General features: G+C 36.0%; 3 protein-coding genes and 3 pseudogenes across 3 annotated transcripts; 1 reads left to right on the top strand and 5 right to left on the bottom strand.

Moving 5' to 3' along the window:
* Window positions 1-8,065: 8,065 nt before the first annotated feature.
* Window positions 8,066-9,187, bottom strand: LOC121392625 (annotated as a pseudogene).
* A 160-nt stretch (window positions 9,188-9,347) lies between these two features.
* LOC121392624 (60S acidic ribosomal protein P0-like) lies at window positions 9,348-14,331 on the bottom strand. The gene is given in 13 exon segments (XM_041523760.1): window positions 9,348-9,418; window positions 12,633-12,777; window positions 12,825-12,878; window positions 12,923-13,009; window positions 13,179-13,228; window positions 13,231-13,254; window positions 13,300-13,321; window positions 13,323-13,409; window positions 13,460-13,605; window positions 13,762-13,898; window positions 13,946-14,076; window positions 14,127-14,181; window positions 14,318-14,331. Coding segments are annotated over 13 exon segments (1,023 nt in total).
* A 19-nt stretch (window positions 14,332-14,350) lies between these two features.
* Window positions 14,351-15,213, top strand: LOC121392623 (annotated as a pseudogene).
* Window positions 15,214-15,283: 70 nt separating this feature from the next.
* On the bottom strand, window positions 15,284-16,087 carry LOC121392621 (GATA zinc finger domain-containing protein 1-like; the record flags this gene model as incomplete). The annotated part of the gene is given in 4 exon segments (XM_041523759.1): window positions 15,284-15,429; window positions 15,474-15,576; window positions 15,578-15,652; window positions 15,992-16,087. Coding segments are annotated over 4 exon segments (420 nt in total), but the record flags the coding sequence as incomplete, so codon positions are not given.
* An 81-nt stretch (window positions 16,088-16,168) lies between these two features.
* On the bottom strand, window positions 16,169-17,222 carry LOC121392620 (cytosolic acyl coenzyme A thioester hydrolase-like). Its single transcript, XM_041523758.1, is given in 5 exon segments — window positions 16,169-16,522; window positions 16,525-16,665; window positions 16,668-16,742; window positions 16,744-17,001; window positions 17,004-17,222. Coding segments are annotated over 5 exon segments (1,047 nt in total).
* A 2,433-nt stretch (window positions 17,223-19,655) lies between these two features.
* Window positions 19,656-22,316, bottom strand: LOC121392619 (annotated as a pseudogene).
* Between the last annotated feature and the right edge of the window lie 417 nt (window positions 22,317-22,733).

Raw genomic sequence — 22,733 nt, 5'->3', positions numbered from 1 at the left:
CATGTGCATTTCATAATATTATCATTCTGGTCTCTCTCAATCATATTTCCCACCTGGGCATTCAACTTAGCCTCTAAAACCAAACTTGAACTTATATCTCAGCGAGGGAGTGGTGTAATTTTGTCAGGACACCTGCTTTACCACACAAGTTTGAGAGTACCAGAAACTCTTACAGAAGAGAGCAATAATTTGTTAATAAACAGGACTATTTCTCACAGTCTTGATACCACTGAAGTGGTCCCAGGTGGTCTATATACATGTATACTGTCATAAAAAGTCAACATGGGAGGCTTCCAATAGTCCTATACTTGTTAAAATTGTAATTAAATTGATCAGAACAAAGCCCCTAAAGGTCAAAGGAGAGATACCACGAGCTAAATAAAATGGCTTAGATACAAAGTGATGGTCAACTAAACACACATCAAAAGGTGTCTGACAAATTGTCAATAAATTCCAAATTCCAATAAAGGATTTGATTGTAAACAGGTGCCAATGTTATGGCGACTGTTATGTTCAGATATCCTTTTATATCTTGGCGGTATCTTTAGAAAAAGCATTCAAACAATTCTGTTGCTAAGGTGCCATGGAAACAGCATACCAGGAATGGATGAAAAGGATAACAGTAATAAGATGTTATGTTAATATTATTGGATGTTAATTCAATGTTAGCACTTACCGGTCTAAACATAAAAACTAATTAAAGGTTTCATCAAGATAGGGTCCTGACTCAATGAATGTAAACAAGTCCATACCATCACCGTGTTTCTCCATAACTAACTGAAAATAGTGTGAATTCTCGTATGCTTCTAGCAACTACATAGAGAAAAGAGAGAGAGAGAGAGAGAGAGAGAGAGAGAGATAAGATCACAACACCATAATAATATAATAGTTGTACTATAGATAATCTGCTAGCCTCATTACACCACAGCACACTACATTGGTTGGGCTGTGAATAATAGCAGTGGTTACTATGTGTTGTCACTTTAATAATACTGTGGAATATTAACTGTACAATATTTCATGAGATACTTCTGCTAGTAAACATATCTCTCGTGGAACCAAACCCATTATATTATGTTCCATCCAGTGCTCAGCAATAACAGTAGCTTTTTTAATAAACTTGACAACAACCTATAAAAAGAACAATAAAAAAAACAATAACAAAAAGTAAACAACAACATCAATAATAGAACAAAAATTTATAATGTAACAATTAAGATAATAATCTGGTGAAATGATTAATTTTTCAGACTAATTAGGTATTCTCATTATAGGACTACAGTGCAAGCTCTATGTCCTGAGAAATAGAAAAATCAGCATGGGTTCTATATCTTGAGAGATGGGATTACCAGTACAGGCTCTATGCCTGTACGGGTTCAATGCCCTGAGAGGTGGGACTACCAGTACGGGCTCTATACCCTGAGAGGTGGGACTACCAGTACGGGTTTTATGCCTGTACAGGTTCTATGCCCTGAGAGGTGGGACTACCAGTACGGGCTCTATGCCTGTATGGGTTCTATGCCCTAAGAGGTGGAACTACTAGTACGGGTTTTATGCCTGTATGGGTTCTATGCCCTGAGAGGTGGGAATACCAGTACGGGCTCTATACCCTGAGAGGTGGGACTACCAGTACGGGTTTTATGCCTGTACGGGTTCTATGCCCTGAGAGGTGGAAAACTACCAGTACGGGCTCTATGCTGTACGGGTTCTATGACAGTATGGGTTCATTGCCCTGAGAAAACAACGATAGTATCAAAGAATTAGTCGGGCAGAAGACCTTAACAAAAAACACCTGTGAAAAAACAATAGGGATTCTTTGCACAATACACAAAGCACATAAATGATATATAAATTAATGTATTATACCCGTAGCACACATGTATGCCGCAGCATCACAACAACAGGACAATCTACGTGATTTGTGGAAAAAATCATTAGTACTGTTAACATTAGTACAACAGGTTTCAACACGCAATAAACCAGACAACACTCCCTTGAGGATATGCAAGAATTCAATATTAATACACAAATATGACAATAACATATTAGGACATTATATAGCCTTGTATACAGATACCAAGTGAGACCTTTTAACAGTCATTATTTGAATTAGCAATGCTAACTAAGACAATGAGTTGGGAGGAGACATAACACTCTAATTACCACCTGTTCAAACCCACCATCATCTCATCTTCTCGCCGAGAAGACAATTTTACAAACCCCAAAAGCTCCACGTCCAATAGGACCTAAGGTTTCATAATTTTTATGATACTCTCCTTCTATAGCTAACAGTTACTCGCTTTGTCAGAGAGAGGAAAACAACATCTGGAGATACCTAGAACACGAGAGAGAGAGATTGAGACTGTGGAATGTAAGCAATGTCTAGGTAATTAGAGCATGGTCAAATAATTGGATAAGTTTTCATAAGCAGTCACAGTTCAAAGACTTCCTTTACAGAAGATTGCAACTATATGTTATATGTTATATAATCTCTTCTAAAGATGCCTTTTATCTCCTTGTGCTATCCCTTCTATTCAAGAAGTTGGATCACACCTATCCTTTATTTTAGACTGCATGGCACCATTAGTAAACAGTTCTTTTGAAATACACACAAGAAGATCATGTTTCTCAGCTAAATGGAATGCTTTATAGATCTGCTAATGAAACTGGACAGTATTGATAAGAGTTTTTAATTTATTGTTTCACTGAGAAGTAGACTAGCGTGTGGGATGCTCGTATCAGCTGTATTATTTAATATTGCGGTTGATATATTTAGACTAAGTCTAGACAAAAATTGTTAAGCAATTAACTGGTTACCTTTTAAGATACTATATATATTATTCTCTTATAATGACTATAGCCACATCCTGATATATTATTGAAGTAACAATGGACAACAACAATGTCAAACTAGAAGTAACAGGTGGTGTTTTAAAAAGACAAGGGCTTCTCGAAAACCATAAGTGGGAGAGAAGGACTTTGTGTTTCTTTGTACATTAATTTTCTACTTGTAGATTGATGTAGCTATGACAACAATTAAATCTATTTTAAACGCTAACTTGAAAGCTGTTTGACGAATGGATCAGGTGTTATTCTATTAAGATCAGCTATTCTAGCTCTTCACAAATCGAGGTCTCGACTTAACCAGATACAAACAATGGATGGCCTTCCTTTATTGTATCTGTTTTAACTAAAATAAGAAATATCATGAACTTGGATAACATTAGAGACATACTAACTTGAAATACAATAGATAGGAGAGATCCATCTTTATGTTGAGCATAGCCTGTAAATATACCCTCAGGTAGGAGAGTGGATTCATGGGAGCTTAGGTCGACTAGTAGGACGAGACAGGAGGGGGCAGGAGTTGAGGAGAGAGGATGGTATCTCATGTCCCAAGAGAAACAAATGTTCTTTGTCGTCTATGAAGGGAGGAGGGGAGAGTCAGTTGTCATATTGAGTGGTGAGTGAAGAGGGTCATAGTCATTGTGGGTGGATCACTTGACAAAGTTGATGAACTGTTTTCCTTTTGGGCGGGTCTCCATGGCGATTATCATCATCAGAACTAGTATCAAGATAAAGAGGAACATGGGGTCTCAGACTTGTTACGGGAATCTGTTAATAACTGATGTGTGTTATCATTATCACATTCGTTTAAGTGATCAGTATGAGTGGGTGGGCAGGAAAGATAATGGGCGGAGATCATCATCACTATAACTATAGACTGTATCACCAATGGTTACCATACCAGGTAATATTTGAATGGACACATTCTTGTTCACTTGTAGAGTTTGGTTGAGTTGATACAAAACACTTCATTGTTCTCATCTGGATCTTCTTCAATACTAGCTAACTGAACATCATATGTATAATCTATGGAGATACTTCTTTCAGATACTGAAGGAAACATAGTCACTACACTATCTTCTTCCTTCTCATCTTATCTTCACAATCAGAGCCCTCTTCTTCGCTGAGAGGTGGGAAAGGTGTGTTGGAGTATTCCATATGTTGTATATGGTTATAGAAATCAGGAATAGATGAGTAATACCCTGTAATTAATATAAATTATAATAATAAGCTGTAATTAATTAATATTACTTATAAAGGGGCTGACCTTTCCTAGTAATTCTTGTGAGAGTATCCCAATAACATTAGAGAGAAGTGATGATTAACAGCCATGAATGATACCATTAGGGAGAAAATTATCATACCACTTAATGCAGCATATATACTGTAACTCGCCCATGTATTGTATAAACACACTGAGAGGTGGGGTCAATGGGTGGAGTCTCAATATCTTCCTGTGTCACTTTTATTCGTCTCTTCAGTAGTATTTGGCTCAACCCCACTCTGCTAATGAGTTATTGACAGATTACAGGAGGTGCCTATAAATTGTATTGTTAATGGAAAGACCAGTGCCCGTCTTAGTGCGGCCGGTTAATGATTGCTTGTGTAGATCCTAATAATAAACTAATTAATTATGCATTAATGAATAATAATAATGTAACTCCTTTTCTCCGAGACAAGCCAGTGAAGGAAGAACAAGTGATGGAATTAGATAAGAGAGAGGTTTGTCTGACATTTCAGAGACATCATCAAATCCAAATAAATTTGCAAGCCAATGATCACAGTCTTGTATTAACCCCTATAATAAAATAAAATTAATTAAAAGTTATTAATAAATTATGCTATTACCCTCTTCATTGAGTGTAAAATGGGCGGAGCATCTTTCAACTGGTTCAATAACAACAATAACTCGTGGTTCTTGGTCTGAGGATACTTTTTTCATCCAGACTGAGACTGGGAATTCGAGACCTGATGATGTCACTGCATCCATCTGATAACAAGAAATATATGTAGTTAAACATTACACATCTAGAAACTAAACCAGTTAAACCAGTTACCAAAACAAGTACATCAACCTAATAAAACCAGTATCATAACCCACTTACCACTTTTCCACTAACTAAAACAGTTTCTCAAGCAATATCAATGTTCTGTTCAACTAATGCTCTCTGTCTTGCCCGGTATGGTTCAGTAAATAATTGTTGTATTTTCATTCCAACCAGTTCATTGTGTCCATATCCAAACATTTCACAAGCTACTTTGTTAACTACTAATATTACTGACGTGGTGGCATTAATAGTGACAAGGATTTATTAGGATTACGAGCAGTTGTAGGAAAGAGAAATGTGTCTTTATCTTTAGCTGGTGAGGTAAGAAATGGCAGGTTAATGATGCATTTAGAGGATGAGAAAATGCGGATACGAATGGACCCACCCAAATCTTGTGAAGGTGGATGTACAATGGAGGCAGTCGAGGGATTGTAGCTAAAGCTAAGAAGGGAATCTCCTGTGAAACGTTCCAAGTTGTGTGGTTCTGGTGTCAGAGTTAATCGATTAGTAATACTGACAGTTCTTCTCTTTCATCTTCATCTTCCATCCATGATTCAGCAAATGGTTCCAAACTTAATATGCGGTAAAGGTCGTATTTGGTCCAAAGGGGAAAGAAGTGGGTCACGATGAGTGTACCATAAAGCTCCACCCACATTATTGTTGATGTTAGAGTTCATCTCAGGGAGAATCAAAGGGGGTGGAGTCTTCTCATGTTGATATTGCTCATCACATGTCGACAATTCCTGTGAAAATAAATATTACATTGTGTTACAGAGATATAATATAAATACCTTATAACTGTTTTTAGACACTCTGTAATGTGATACGAAAATGGGACCCTTTCCCAAGAGACGTGGAGTAGGTAAACTGTGTCCAAGGCGACCAGGGGGAGGAGTCAATCCAAGGGATAGAGCTGCTTCATCCATTGACAGCGAGATAATGAGACTAGCTTTGCAAATTTGCAAACAATACAAGTTAAAACAAAGTGGAAAGAACCACATGAGCAAAAAATGACGCTGTCGGGTTAAAGTATGAAAGGAGAAGAACACATTCTACAACTTCTAGCAACTCCACCCAAAGTCAATGTATTGTTTATCCCGCCTCTAAGGTTACATCACGTGATACTATTCCATGTGGGACCATGTCAGATCCAGGGAAAGGTAGGTAGAGGTAGAGGTAGAGGAAGGGGGAGAGGAATTACTAAAAATACCATCGTTCCTAACTAACAGATGAACACAGAGCACTGTTTGAACAAAGTGAACCTGGTAAGTTTTGAATTATACAATTAAATTGTACTCTATAATTGTCAGAACAATTTGATAATGCTGAAGAATCATCGCAGGAAGTTTCAGAACCCCCAAACCAGTTCCAAGAGGCTGAGACTGAATCTCAGTGGAACAGTTAACAAAGAGATCAAAAATGTTCAACTTAGTGTTAATAATGTACCTGAACTAAAAAAATGGTATTGCTGACTCAGATGGTTATGATGACACAGGAAGTTGTTCGTAAACCTATACACAAGATAGAGGGGTGGGACCCTCAATAAGTCCTGTTCATAGTCAATCAGTGATTCCAAGTTAAACCCTAATTCAGATGAATTTGTACCAAGTGGGAGTGGCTTAATGTTGATGCCCCTGTATTTATTCCAAGATTTCTTGCTAAAAAACTATACCTGAAGTGACGTTAATCAAACCTCCACAAAATGTGGCTTAGAAGAGCCTTTAGATGACTTAACAGGTACACTGACTGTTTCTGATATCATGGAAGGATTTATTCACAAGAGCTCAGGAGAGGCACCATTGTTAACAGCAACAGCTACAATGTTGCTAGAAGCCTCATTATTTTCCAGGCACTTTTGGACACCCCTTATCAATCTTGTCTCACCTTATGGAGCGAACTCCACCCACAAGTGATGTCATAGAAGATTTAGTGGAAATGCTCGTCGCTTGGGTGAGGGGTGGAGTTTGTTAATTAATATTAGTTAATAATACATGTAATTACAGGGTATTGGTGATCCTCACTTGAGATATACAGCTATTAAAATGTGTGACTATTTGTGTAAGTTGCCAGTCAAAAGAAGGTTTTCGTCCAAAATTATTTATAAAGTAAGCTGTCAGTGTGTTATGATTAAATGGAATTTCTTAGATTACAAGAACGATATGAAACTCAGAAGAAAAAAGAACATTATTCATCTGAAGAAGAGATTTCAGAACTTGTTGAAGTTGCTGTTTTTATGGCAGAAATGTTTTATCGAGTGAGAGTGGGTAATGACCAGGTAGGTGGAGCCTTCTGTGTCACATGATAGTCATGTGATCTGTACTATCATAGGTGGTGTGGTGTTAGGATCGGCAGTATTTGAACTAATGTTTTGTCTATTAAATGCACATACAAATGAAGCAATAGTCAGAGCCTGTAACATATTAAAAGTAATATCAATAAGTTGTACAAATTATTACTGATAATGTTTCCAGTTAACAGGTTATCTTTTGCAAACAAAAACTCCAATAAATGCAACATTTAATCCCCGTGACAAAATGGAGACGATTTTAGCTGTATTGAGACAGTTAGCAGTTGACAAGGACCTCAGGTTCCCCACCATCACCTCCACCCTCATCTACATCATCACCTCATCAATAAGACATACTATCTTAAATATTATATATTACTTATATATTTATCATGTATATATAGTTCTCATACATCTGAAGTTATTATGTCAGTACTGAGCTTATGGGGGAAAGGATGGGGAATGAAAGTATCGGCTCCTTTCATACCAATGGTATATTACTACTTAAATGTTTATATAATAATGTTTGTTGTTAATTATAAGTACTTTTGTCTTTAAGGCATCACCTGAAGCTCTGGAGGCACCTGTACAGAATATAGAAGAGTGGGAACAATATGTTGATGAGACTGGTAATGTTATTGAAGGTGTGGACTATGATGAACCTGTAATGTAAGACCTGCCCACTTTTATATTTATGGTAACGCCTTTTTTCTATAGTATTTTTGATGATCAAGATGATCCCAATATTGATGAAGAAATTATGAGAGAATATGAGAACTTTGTTCAAGACTTAGAGGATCATTTGATGATGCAAGAGTTGGGACAAACTTAGTAATAATCATTTCATTAGTCTATTATTACCTTAATTATCAAACAGCCATTTTTACAGAACAGCTCGTGAAGTACCTCTTGAAAATAAATGAACTCCCTTATCCAGAACCCTATACTGCATAGTATGAGTCTGAGCCTGTGATAGAGTAGAGTTGGTACCAGCTGGATCTCGCCTTTCAACAGTTAACTATAATAAATGGAACATTGATATTTCTCATGTAGTTTTGGTTAGATAACCTCTCCATGGACATCACGACTATATCCAGTTAGTAATCCCTCAGTATGTAAATATAGATGACAGAGATGAACCAAATGTATTTCCACAAGATGTTCACTTTCATCCTCAACATCTTTGTCATTATGTACTCTTGTTATTAAATACCCTAAGAACTATTATTAACTAATATTAGAATGTACTATTATGATGCAACGTTACTTACATCATTTGTTATAAGGTGATAGCAATAATTGATAAATATTACAATCTCTTTCAGGGGATATCCCCAGACTTAATAAAATACTTAAATCATCAACTACAATACAGACTGGTTTGGATGTATTAAAACTTGTTATAGTACGTGTTTAAAAACCAGTTGAAACAACTGGGTTTAATGAACTAAAAAGAATAACATTATATTATAAATATTATCAAAACATTTACCTTTCAATGTAATGCTTTATGTTGCCATGGCAACCTGATTGTTGTACGACAGGCTCAGGTTTGTGAGTGAGACAATCGATAAATACAAATTGTTTTGATTGTTCTAATTTTTTAAAATCAACACCCTAAAAATAAATAAAATTTAGTCGATAAAAGACTCCATATAAATTTACACTGTCAATAGATTACTAATAGAGATACTTACTAGTTTTGCTGCAATAGTTTGGTAATGGGTCAATGATTGAGTAATAGAAATAAGACAAAGTGAGTGACCATCTAAATAAACCAATATGCATTATAGTAGTATATAACAGTGTTGTTGAACCTTTTAATGATTGAGTGATAAAATATTTATTATAAAATCTGAGTTGCTCTGTGAATCTGATACCAAAATATACTGACCCTATCGAAAAAAACGAAGGAAAGAGTATCACGTGACATTCATCCTTATAAAACACTTACTAAGAAGTCTTGGTCACTTCTTTTGCTGAGAAGTTCCTTCAGACCTTCCATGTGACTTAAAGTTTACTGACGTAACGGAAACATTCTGAAATTTATTAAGAATGCAATGGACAAAAAATCCGTAATCTCTCTATTAAAATATCCAAGATGGCTTCCAGTCTCCAACTACAACAAAGCATGAGTAAGTTTTAACGCCATATGCTAATTTATCTCACACGCATAACGTAGATGTTCGTGGTTTCATGAACTCAGAGTACGTCTGTGTGGGTACAACAGAAGAGACTGTATTAGAAAATTATTTTGTTATGCTATCAAAATTTAATTTTGAGCGTGCCAAAGAACAAAGTGTAAGGAATCACGTGACTTGTTCCTATGAATTCAGAGTTTTGTAGGAAAGAGAACGAGACAGCAAGACTGGAGTAGGCGGAGTCAACTGGTGTGATTTTATGAATTTTTAGCTCGTCTAGCGACAGCAGAATCAAGTTATTATTCTTTACATTTTGTAGGTCGTACATGGTTAGTGAAGAAAGAGGTGAGTATGTATTGATTACTCTTAACTATTTATTCATTTTCCATTATAGCAATTAAAAAAACTTATGAAATATACTTCAAGAGTTTAAAAAAGTTCATGAGATCTATTATCATCGCAAAGGTGGAACTGACTTTAATTGGGAGAAAAAATGACAGAATTACTTACATCAATTATGGAATATGTCATTGCTAGAAAGGAAATGATTACATGTAATCCTAACATTGATTATATCAGAGTTTCCTAATATGTATCTTAACAGTTAGTTTTAGCTATCAAAGTTTGGACACACCTGATGGTTGTCATAGCAACTATTTCCATAGTAACCAATTACTAAAGAGATACAAGATCATCACAGTGAGCGTTTCAGCATCATTTTTTAAAACCTGTTCGACTCAGTTACTGGTATATAATATAGTCTCCTCTGTCTGTTATTAGTTCTATAACCCATTTAGGTCTGAAGTAAATGTTTTAATAGAATTAATGAAAGCTCAAGAAGAAATAGGAAAATGGCAGTTTTTACCAGCTATGTTAGCTTTACAAAGCTCTCACACCAAGCTAACCTCTTGGTGTGGTATTCAACCTCCAGGATTACCAGTAAGCTCATCATATGGACCATTAACTTCATGTGTTTTTTTAAAAGGTATCAGACTCCACCTCTCGTCTTCCATCTATTCGTCCCGATCTGTCACTCTGACGTCCTCTCTTCCTGCTTTGTATCAATGGCTGTGCACTTTAATAATACACTTCTTGCTAAGTGAGGAAAATTTTTTGCAGCATCCAACTCTCTTCTCTCTCTCTCTCTCTCTTCTCTCTCTCTCTCTATCTCTCTCTCCATCTCTCTTCTCTCTCTCTCGATTTTACCCTCTATTTCTACAAAATACTTCAAGATAATAGTGTTTTAAATGATGCTAAAATAACTGCTAATAAATTTGAAAAAAACTTTGTACAATGTAAGCAGCACACATTCCATATAAGGTATTGTATGTATTCTTTCTGTGGCAGTTTTTTCTGATCTAACAAAACATTCATTGACATCTTGTATTTGTCTTTATATTTGACACTAATGGACTTGAGGGATTTAAAGGACCTGAATATCGGCTACCAGGATCACCAGCACCTACTTTGATTGGTCTCAATTCCTACCCCATTATGATGTCAATGCCCAGGTGATAAAATGCAATTAGATATAATCATGAAGTTACATAGTCAAACCAAATACAACAGTTCTTATTTCTCTTATAAATGATATTTTGTATAGGACTTTGATTTTTTTACCTCATAAAGCTAATATTGTCAGTATGATTATGTCACAAGGTGCTAACAGTCCCAGTACAGGTATTACAACTCAACATGATTGTAAATTAACACTCTTCCTATCGCTTAGCACAAGTTAGTCACATGACTATCACATGACAGTTATGTAGGTTTGATTTTAGATTGATCCTCGTGTAACATTAGTAGCTATATTAGTATCTGGTAAGAGCAAGGACCAAGACATTTTGACATCAACTCTTGTTGGTAAGTTAGATACTATTGCTATGATGTTTGTATCTTGTCATTTTAGATGTCATTAATCGTTTGAGACTACAATATATATTTCATTTATTGAGTCAATAATTATTATTATTACTATTATTATATTATAATAACTATTTGTGATGTTATTATATATGGATTATTTTCATTTTACATTTCAATTGGCCTTAAACTGCTGTACCACAACGGGACCGGGATAACTACTTAGAAAGAGCAAATTCGATTCCCTTTTGTAATAAGAGCCCGTAGGATTTAAGAGAGATGAGCAGGTGAGCATCCTCACAACACCTGACGCAACCATCCCTTCCTGGGATGGTCCAATTAATATAAAACAAAGCTGATTTAATCAACTATTGTTGTTTATACAGCAAGAGATCTCTATGGATAGTGTAAGTGAACAAGAGAGAGAGACAAATTTCTGTTTTTATAATCATCTTTTTCAGACAAGCAGACTTCAAATCAGAGGACGTTATCATTCAGTATGTGATTCACGTTGTTCACGACTCAAACATTCCGATGAAGGATGGGATGAGTTGAAGTTAGTAGTACCAAATTGTGTTCCAATTGATGCCACAGAAATTGAAGTCTATGTCACCAGTAAGTTTAGTAAAAAAATGTCACAAGTATTTATTCATTTAGGTACAATCTGGTTGGCAACCAGGAGGTGTAAGTTGGATGGCAGAGGTATGTGTTTATACACAACAAGCTATAGAGTGTGGAAAAAACCGAAAAGTTTGAGAAGCGTCTTTTATTTTCATCCTTATGCTAATTGTCCAGTGTGGATTTGCAATTCTGAGAACATGACCCTTCCTTTGACTCAAGAGAGAATTGTACATGTTTATGTCACACCAAATCCTCCAAAGATAGTCTACAAATGGGGAATTGATATTTGTGCTAAGATTGTAGGCTATCGTAACTGAACATTTCATCGAAAATTATACATTATTTTTGTCAGCTTTATCATTATTATCATCAATAGAGTCTTATCATTTATAATAATCCATTTGTGTAATTACAGTATAGTCTTTCATAACCAGCCCCACCCTTATGGGAGGGGCTGGTTATGAAAAACTAATTACAGGGGCACTCTCAACCAATATTATGACAACAGATAAATATGTTATGCTGACATTATCATTTATTGAAGCAAAAAGTGTTAAGAAATGACAATAGTTTATGAGGGAGTCCCTATCATTCATTAGTCATCATCATCACCAAAAGACCTTTAAAAAAGATAATAATTATAAAAAACTTATATATCAAGCTATGTTTGTAAAGGGTTAATTTTTATGTAGCCCACAACATTATAAAAATGTTATTATAGAAAATTTAAAAATAGATTTTAATAAAGTGGACACCTCTATAAATTTAATTATGGTATTGTTTTCATATTTAAATTATAAAATCTATTGTTAAATTTTTTCTTACCCATTCCCATATCTTCGTCACTATCACTGTCACTATCGCAGCAGCTGCCTCCTCTTTCACTTCCTCTTTTTGTTTCCTCTTCTTGCGGAACTGCAGCTGCTAAAGTTGCAGCAAATGCCGTGGGATCAGCTATAATTGCTTTAGCCTATTCAAATGATATACATATTACTATATACATAATACAATACTTACCTGTTCAGCTTCTTTAAATGTTATATCTGTTGCTATGGCAACAGCTAACACGTTCTATATCACAGATTAAAAGTAATTATAGGGGTACTCTCTATTACCTTGAATCCATTAACAATTGAATGAGGTACAGACGCAACAGTGGGATATCCAATTTGAAGGGAAAGTGCTGCCACTTGAGTCACCCCCTATAATTATCATCCAATTAAAATGTCTTCATACATAATATATTAACTATGATTGCCTCATTGTAGGTAAAGGATATGGCATCACGTCATGTGACAGTCACATGACATCAGTTAATACATGCCAATATATAATCATTGGCAGAAAACTACAATGCACAAAGTTAGATACCTCAGCAAAACGTTTTAAGAGGTCCTCGTCACTAATGTCCAATATCTTTGTGAAAACACTGATCCAGAATCATAAACTATTAAACACAATGAAATAAAAAGAGAATAATTGAATTGATTACCTTGAGACACAATCAAACCATAATGAGAAAGGAAATATTTTCAACATTTGAAGTAAAGCAGCTTCTGAGGCTCCAACTTTATCTCCTTTCGTGATCAAATGTACTCTATTCTAAACAAGTCACGTTCTATTTATCAATACACTACATACTAATAATATACCAGTATTTCAATAGTACCACGAGAAATCTTAGTAGCAATTTGAAGAGCCTGAAAGAATGATGTTTTCTCTGGACCTAATCCAGTATTACCAGGATCTACAAAGACATCAATGGGCGCAAGTGCTCCAGCTTTAGCAGGTGCCTGACCTAAATGATAATATTAGTGGTTAATTAATTAATATTAGTTAACTATTAATAGATAATGCATCAGAAGGAAGGCAGCAATTGGATATTTTCAACACTAAATCATCTGTTGAGACTAGCTCCTTTTTTCATCATGTGCATTATGGTAACCATGACAACCCTACCTTGTTGATTCAATGATGTCTCTGACCTCTTTGAGATCATCATGTGTGAAAACAAAACCAACATTTCCTTTAATGTGAGTTATGAGCCTCTCCAGATTAGGGTTTGTATCAACTGAGCCTCGAATGATCTTTCTATAATGTCATCTTGGTTACCATAGAAACCATTAAGCCATGCCTACCTAATAGTGGTGTTTTTTCCCATCAGTAAGGTGGCTCTGTCTCGAAGTGAGATACGAATTTGTTGCATTTGTTTAGAGCCAACATTATCAGCACCAACAATAAATACTTTAGAATATTCACTAAAAAGTTCCTACATTTAAGAGATACATTAAACATGTACAATACATGATGATATCATACCATGAGACGTTGAGCATAATTTGCCTTCCAAGTAGCTTTATCTTTCCTTGCCCATCTTAAAAGTATGTGGGATCAGGGATAGCCTCAAAGGGTTTAAGAATCTAACAAAGATATGATAATAAATAAATATTAATAATGTCTTTACGCCTAACCTTAACTACTTAGTTGCACAATAAGTCTGAAAGAAACACGTGGTACTGAGCATGCGCAGTATTGTGTGGAAAATGGCTCTTACCTCCATTAGCAGTGCAAAATGTTTTGGAGGATATCAAAGGGTTTTCAGCACCAAGTGATATCCTCAAGTGTCAAATGAAATTTGGCATTTTTCTCCCTCCTCAGTCTGAGACAAGCAAAGTTCCTGTCATTTATTTTCTCTCTCTGGACTCACGTGCACTGAAGTCAACTTCATCACTAAAGCTGGTTCACAGCGTTATGCTGCAGAACACGGAGTAGCTGTTGTATGTCCTGACACTAGCCCTCGTGGATGCAATATAGAAGGAGAGGATGATAGTTATGATTTTTGGAAGTGGAGCTGGATTTTACATTGATGCAACTGAGGAGAAATGGGAGTACACATTACAATATGTTTTTCTTATGTTACTAAAGAGCTACCGGCAATAATTGAATCAAACTTTAATGTGGAACCAACACGCAAATCTATTTTCGGTTCACAGCATGGGAGGGCATGGAGCATTGATATGTTTCTTGAAAAATCCAGGAATGTATCTTTCAGTCTCAGCCTTTGCTCCTATTTGTAATCCAATTAATTGTCCGTGGGGTATCAAGGCATTCAGTGGTTATTTAGGTCCTGATAAGGAGTCCTGGAAACAATGGGATGCAACTGAACTGGGTCAATCCTACAAATCTCCTCTTGTATCTTATATTCTTATTGACCAAGGTACTGATGATGAGTTCCTTTCCAAGAAACAGTTGCGCTGCCCTGAAGCTTTTGTGGAGTCTTGTCGCGACAATAATATTCCATTAGTACTCCGTAAACAAGATGGCTACGATCATGGTTATTACTTATATAGCTACGTACATGGAAGATCATATCAAACATCATGCTGACATACTCAATAAAAAATAGTTTCCTAATAACAACTGAATGAATACTTTGTCATGTTAAAAATAAGTGATTTCATGATTTGTGTAGTGATTTAGTGAATTTGTATTAACGCTGTGTTACCCATAATGATGCTGTATCGTATTGATGTTGGAAAGAGTTGCAAAAAACTTTTAGAATTTGGAGAATGACAAACAAAATCTAGTATCTCCAATTTCCTTGGCTCGTCCTCATCAGGACCTGTAATGTCCAACGTAACATGATATAAAGTTATAGTAACTTACCAAAAATAAAATCAGCTGGATCAAATAAGATGGATTAGCCTGAACGTGGTAAAAGCCACTTTAACATAGCATATTTATCAGCATATTGATCCACTAAGAAACCAACGAATAATAGCATAATAGATCCCTCCAGAATAATCCAATAACGAAACAACATCACCAACTTCATAGACAATACCCTATTAGCATATTATATACATGTATACCAGTAATAAAAGTAACCTTATATAAACAGAGTCACTGGTCAGTATATTAGGTTCTGACTGTGGTGCTTTAATAGGCTAACGGTAGAGAATCATAAAGTCTGCATATGTATACTACATTGTCTACTCACTTTTCCTTTCATTAAGCTCCGCCTTCCTTTTGAAATGGTTGTTTCCACTGTATGTTTGAGCATTAACACTTCCAGCTCTATTCTTATCTCCACGAGTTGTCTTCTTACCTCCTCGTCTCTTTCGTGTTTGTAATGGGAGGTGGAGTTGATACTGGCTCACTGCTTGCCTTCTCCTGTGTCTCACGTTTTTTGACACTGTATGACAATCTAAGCAGAGAATATGACCTTCATCACTTCGCCGCCATATTGGACTTGAGGTAGCTTTGCATTCAGAGCACAAAGGTCTCCATTGCAGTAGCCATTATTAATTTCTATTTTCTAAAAAAACATTATTAAGATAATTCGATAGATATACGGTATATCAGTCTTTTGTGGTCCTCATTCTTTCTTTCTTTCGAGCTTCATATATCCTCTTCATTTCCTCAAACTTATTTTCCTCCTCTTGATTGGACAATTTTAATTTTGGTACATCTCTAGCCTTCCCGTTTTCATCTATAGACACAAATGTAAAGAGGGCGTGGTTAGTCACTCGACGCGGACTCTCAGAACGTAAACCTTCAGCTTCAACATGAACTTCTATGGTCATAGATTTTGCGCTTGTAAATATTATTTCAGCTGTGACAAAAACGAGATCACCATTGAAAATTGGGCTAATAAAATTAATGGCCTCTAAAGAGATGGTGACAGCTGGTGTTCTGCAGTGACGTATCGAACACATATGCCAGCTGCTGAGTCCATCATCTTCATAAGAGCTCCACCCAACATGTGACCACTAGTAGCACAATCAGATGGTAATACAACATTAGTCAGAGTGGTCTGGGATGCAGGAACACTATGAAGATCATGCATATCGGATTGTGAGTGTTCAAAGTGTCCCGTAGTTTATCATTAAGCATTTTTGTTTTTCTTGCTTCTTTCTGCATCTCATATCGTCGTTCTACCAGCTTCAAATTCTTCCTTGGATAAAGTACTTAACTGTGGGACTGGCATTGGCTTTAATGGTTTCTCATAGAGTCCAATATCACTCGTCACAGCTACATACCAAAGTCTGGCTGAGTTTGTATGTCTGCGAACACCAGTGAGAGTATTTTCAGCCCACACATCCACAGTCACTTCAATAGAATGAGGTGAAGTGTATGTGACAGCCGCTTGTACTTGGCCTATCTCACCAACATACATAGGCTTATGAAAATCCATGTGTTTTCTACTCGAGCGAGTATAGTTGTCAAAGGGACTCTAGACTTGTTGTTAGAGTTACAGTGCCTTGTGGCTACAATGTAACCAGCTTGTTCTATAAGTTTTAAGATGGTACCTCCATGAACATTGCCCATAGAGTTAGTATCATCAGGTAACATCATGCGGCTGGTTTCAATGGGCGTGGACGATGGTAGAATGGGTTGAGAAATAGCGGTCATGTCCCTATACCTGCATATAGAATATATATATATAACATTACATAATACTGTGAAATAAACGAGCCTTTTGTAATGTTAGGTAATACTGTAAATCAATGATTGTCCCCAGCACAGAGAGGTCGCCATTGAAAATAAATTCTTCTTCTCCATTGACTTTGATTACTAAATCTATGGAAAGACCTATAGAACAGCAATGAGTTAATTCGACTCGAGCCAGCAATGTATCTAAAACAAGGATCACTAATGAAAGGGACTATTCGCCTAAGTCCAGCCATTCCCATGCAGAAATAAAGCTAAAGCCACACCCCTTAATTAAATTTAATATGTATCTCTTTTGTCCTATCTGTGGTAATCTGTTAGTAGTTGAAAGAAGGCCCTAAATGTTACAGGTTTGCTTGCAATACATGTCCATACGTACAAGACATTACTGAAAGGTCAGCTAATAAAATTGTTGATGTAACAGTTTGAAATACTCCTTAATTATTATAAAGGTATCGTCCTATCACTATCCTCGTCTCAAGGAAGTTGATGATGTCTTAGGTGGTTCAGCAGCATGGGAAATGTTGACAATACTGATGGTATGGTTCTATGTGCTTGTAATTTATTTATGCCCATTTTTTACAGAACCTTGTCCTAAATGTGCTCATCCAAAGCATTTTTTATGCAGATTCAAAACCCGTTCAGCAGATGAACCAATGACTACATTTTATAAATGTTGTAATCAAAGTTGTGGACATAGGTGGAAAGAGTAACTCATTAATCATGTTGCCATGGTAACCTTCTTAGTTCTAACCAGTGCTTGCAAAGCTTTGGTGAAGATTGTAATATATTTTCCAACACAAACTGGAAGAAAATTATTATAAGAAAATTAAGAATTATTCAAAAAAATACTCACTTTAATGGCTCCAATAACTGGCTCTGTACATAAATGATGAGCTGGTATTGACATTACAACTAAACAAAGTTTTTCCTAATTAAACAAAATCTCGAGTAATACAATATATTTCTTGATGTTGACAATTAGAATTTATGGTATATCATGTGACTTACAAGTACATGAGATACTGCAGTACTGGTATCACCCCAGTAAATTGTTTGAGTTTCTTTAACAAATTATGTCCTCTTTTAACAACTTGTCATTCAATGCAGACCCGAACCTCTTGTTCCAACACCACAAACCTGTTATTAAAACCAGTTAGACCACCACTATTCCACTTTACAATGCATACCATTTAGGGAGACTGTCCTTTTCCTCGTTTTCTTCCTACATAGATACAATTAGCCTTCTCTCTCATGTCAGTCAATTCTTTATCAGTGTTTAGCTCCATACTTTAACTCTTGTAACTTTGTCAATAAATATTCTGATGATATCCTAATAGACAGAATGTCATAGATAGCTAGTATAACATCAAGTTGACTTTTCTCTCTCTTCAAGTTTTGCCTTGGTTTTCCGACTCAATTCATCCTTTGATTGTTGAAATGCTTCATAACAAGTTTGCATTTTTTGATGCAAGTCTTCCTTCCTGTTTTCTATCTAAATCATCTCTTACTAAAAGTATAACTCTACCTTTTGTCTTCAATATACACAATTTGTATCTGCCATGGAGGTATCGACCTAACCACCACACACAAAAATAGACATTTAGTGATTCTTATATTGTACCTGGGAAATTCCTTCTCTATGACATCAGACCAACGTTTGGCATGCTCTGTTTCCATTTGACTCAAGTGATTTCATTGGCTGCTTTGACTCAGCCATTGTAGTACCACTAGATCGAGAACCATGTGGATTGTGCATGATTCACATCTTTCACTAAAGAGTTATAAGGTCTTTGACTCAAGTGATTCAACAAAACTAATGACAATGGCTCCTATGAAATGTATTAGTTCAGTACAGACTTAGTATATAAAGTTCTACCGTTCTTTTTAATTCTTTAGATTTGATGTTGTGAATACAACAGAGAATAGAATAGATAGTCTGAAGTTTCATAAGATACTGTAGTTGTAATCCATTTATTGAGCTCCTATAAACACTACCCATTAAAGGAAGGACACAGTTTTATTAACATACTTCCTTGAAGATGATCTCCTACTTTTAAATGTTGAAGCAGCTAATGCAACAATGAGATTAGGAAATGCCGTTTTTATATGTGTTCTCATTTCATCAGGATTGACTGGCTCAAGGTTGTCCTGTAGTTTTCTGTGGTAGCTCCTTCATTCTTTGCAGTACTAGTGCTATCTGGTTGGTGAGAAACAAGACAACATTTACTTGACGTCTTGTGAACCATGCTACTAAGATAAATTGATGGGTTATAGACTTCAATTGTACTCCATATTTATAGAATTTTTTTGGCAACCTTGCCTTCTCAGCATATTGCTAGAGTTAATTAATATAACTAAATGTGCTTATCTTTCTTAATCATTTTACTTTTCTCAATTTTCTCTTTCCACAGTATCATTGTAACATGATCCTGGCAGACACTTCATTCTGACGTCTCTCTGAAGACCCAAGTGAAAGATGAATAGAGGACAGACCACCTTGTAAAGATGACCGTGTAGACCTTTGGGTTCCTGACAAAGTTGAAAGTTGAATCTAAACAAATTGTTTATACAAATATATACATACGAAACTACACTACTCACTGCTGCATTAGACCTGGTGTGTGTTGCCAGCACCCTTTTTCCTGTTCAGGTAAATTCTTGGACTGTGTGAATATTGTGAGCTCTCTTTCTTTTTTTTTATTTTTTATTTTGTTTTATTTTTTTTTTTTTAGTTACCTGATAAATGGGATGATGACGAGGAGGTGGTTGAATATCAAATGAAATGATATCCACTCAAAGACATCAGTTTCAGGTAAGGTACCAAATTTCTGTAAGGTTGATGTTTAGGAGCAAAGAAACCCAAGTTGGTTGTGTACGACCTATTCTTTGGGACTGGTAACCTTCTGTAAGAGGTATTTCTGATAGATAAGATGATCGTGTTCTCGTTATAACTGGAGTACGAGACGCATTTCTCAATTTTGACGAAGCTAACAGTTCAGGTCGAGCTTCAATCTGAGACTTTATGTAGCGAAAATCATTGCAAAATGACATCTCGCTCGCATTTACGCGTCCAGCAACAAAACGCATTATTGTTAATTATTATTATTATTATTATTATAGGCAGGGCGTAAAGACAAGATTGATATCGACAAAAAAACAGTGTACGTTTTAAATAGCAGTTCACATTTACCGTTATTATACAAAATTAATTCCCTAAAAGATAGATGGTTCCTATGGTAACAGCACCCTGCGTCACTTCTTCTTCTGAGCTTTTTGAGCAGCCTTAGTAACTATTAAAGATATAAACTTCTAGTAATGGATTATGGGTATTCTTTACCTTCCCGGCTTTTTCTTTCTTCTCAACCTCCTGGATAACTCCTACAGCAACAGTCCTCTTCATGTCACGGACAGCAAATCGTCCGAGAGGGAGCATAGTCCGAGAAAGCTTCCACGCACATTGGTTTGCTGGAATAAGCTTAACAATGGCAGCATCTCCAGATTTAACAGACTACAAATAGAATGCATGTTAAAAAAATATCCAAACTACACAACTTGCCTTGGGACTATCTTCTAACTTCTTGCCACTTCGACGATCGCATTTTTCAGGAGTTCTGCAAATTTGCATGCTATGTGAGCAGTGTGGCAATCCAGAACAGGAGAGTATCCATCATGAATTTCACCAGGATGATTTAAAATAATAACCTAATTATTAGGACTTCAATTTAACTCTTTATGTTGTCATACTAACCTGAGCTTTAAAATTTTGTCTGTTTCTTGGGTGGATCATTCTTAGAGTCCCCACAACCAACCACGACGAAGGTCCTTGATAGACAAGTTTCTTGACATTAAAACCAACATTGTCTCCAGGAAGTGCTTCAGTAAGAGCCTCGTGATGCATTTCCACTGACTTGACCTCAGAAGTGATATTAGGGGGTGCAAAGGTGACAAATCATACCGGGCTTTAAAATACCAGTCTCCACACGACCGACGGGTACAGTACCAATTCCTTGTATAAACATTGTAAATATAATATGTGTAAAGAAAATTTGTACAGTGTATACCTCCTATTTTGTAGACGTCTTGTAGAGGCAGACGGAGAGGTTTGTCTGTAGGTCTTTTGGGAGGGAGAATAGAATCGAGAGCATTAAATAATGTTTTTTCCTGAGGCATTGCCTTCCTTTCTTTTCAATTGCCATCCTTTGAACCAAGACATCTATGAAATCAAAGAGACCACCTATAGAAGTAGTCTTGTAGCAACTTACATTTATCACTCTCTTCTAACATATTGTCACCAACCCAACCAGAGATAGGTACAAATGCGACTGATTTTGATTGTAACCAATCTTCTTGATGTAACTGCTAACCTCCTTGACTATTTCATTAAAACGAGCCTGATATAGGAGCAATATATAATATTAATTAAATGTAACTTTATATTACATTACCTCGCTGTATGGTGGTTGAGTGCTGTCCATTTGTTTCACACCTACAATCAACTGTTTCACTCCAAGAGTATACGCCAAAGTGCATGTTCTCGTGTTTGACCCTCCTTGGAAATACCAGCTTCAAATTCTCCTGTACCAGCAGCAACTATTAACACCGCACAATCTGCCTATATAAGAAAGAAGGGTAATTACACATAACATTACACAAATACTTGTTACCTGAGATGTTCCTGTAATTATCAATGTTTTTAAATGCCCCCCCCCCCCCCCCCCCCCCCAATCTCTAGGACCAGGGGCGTCGATAACAGTGAACATAATATTTCTCAGTTTAAATTTCCACAGAGCAATATATATTGTGATACCTCTTTCACGTTCAGCTTTTAACTTATCAAGTACCCCCAGGCATATTTGAAAGAACCTTTTGCCCATCTGGAAGAAAAAATGAAATGAGATATAAAATGTCAAATGGTCTTACCTCCAGCCCTCCTTCTCGAATTTTTCAATAGTTCTTTTGTCGATACCACCACATTTGTAGATGAGGTGTCCAGTAGTTGTCGATTTTCCAGAGTCTACGTGGCCAATGACCACAATATTATATGAATTTTTTCTGATGAAAAATGAAAGAAATTTGTTACTATATACAATTAATACACACTTATGAATTACCTTTGGGGGCATTTTGACTTGTCAGTTGCTAAAGTGAATAGAGGGTAAAAGAGAAGTAAACACGTGCGTTTATAGAAAAACAAAAAAAAATTGGAAATATTACTGTCGTATACTCTTCTAATTCTTTTATTATTGACAATATGCTTATAGAAAATCCTGTTCACTTTCTTTTCTTACCTGCTTTAAAGATAGAGAGGATGGAGAAGATAGAGCCCTGGTTCACCTTCTGATCGTACTAAAAGAGAATGATCTGAGCATGCGCAGTAAGAAAAAATGCTCCACGAGGTGTTTGTGCAATTCACTATTGCACAATAGTCCCTAACTCCCACTCATGTTATTATTAAAAATTGCGGTTATG

The sequence above is a fragment of the Gigantopelta aegis genome, unplaced genomic scaffold (assembly GCF_016097555.1).
Source record: "Gigantopelta aegis isolate Gae_Host unplaced genomic scaffold, Gae_host_genome ctg4199_pilon_pilon, whole genome shotgun sequence".
Lineage (NCBI taxonomy): Eukaryota > Metazoa > Mollusca > Gastropoda > Neomphalida > Peltospiridae > Gigantopelta > Gigantopelta aegis.
Note: the sequence above shows the minus strand (reverse complement) of the source record. Positions and strands in the feature narration are given on the sequence as shown.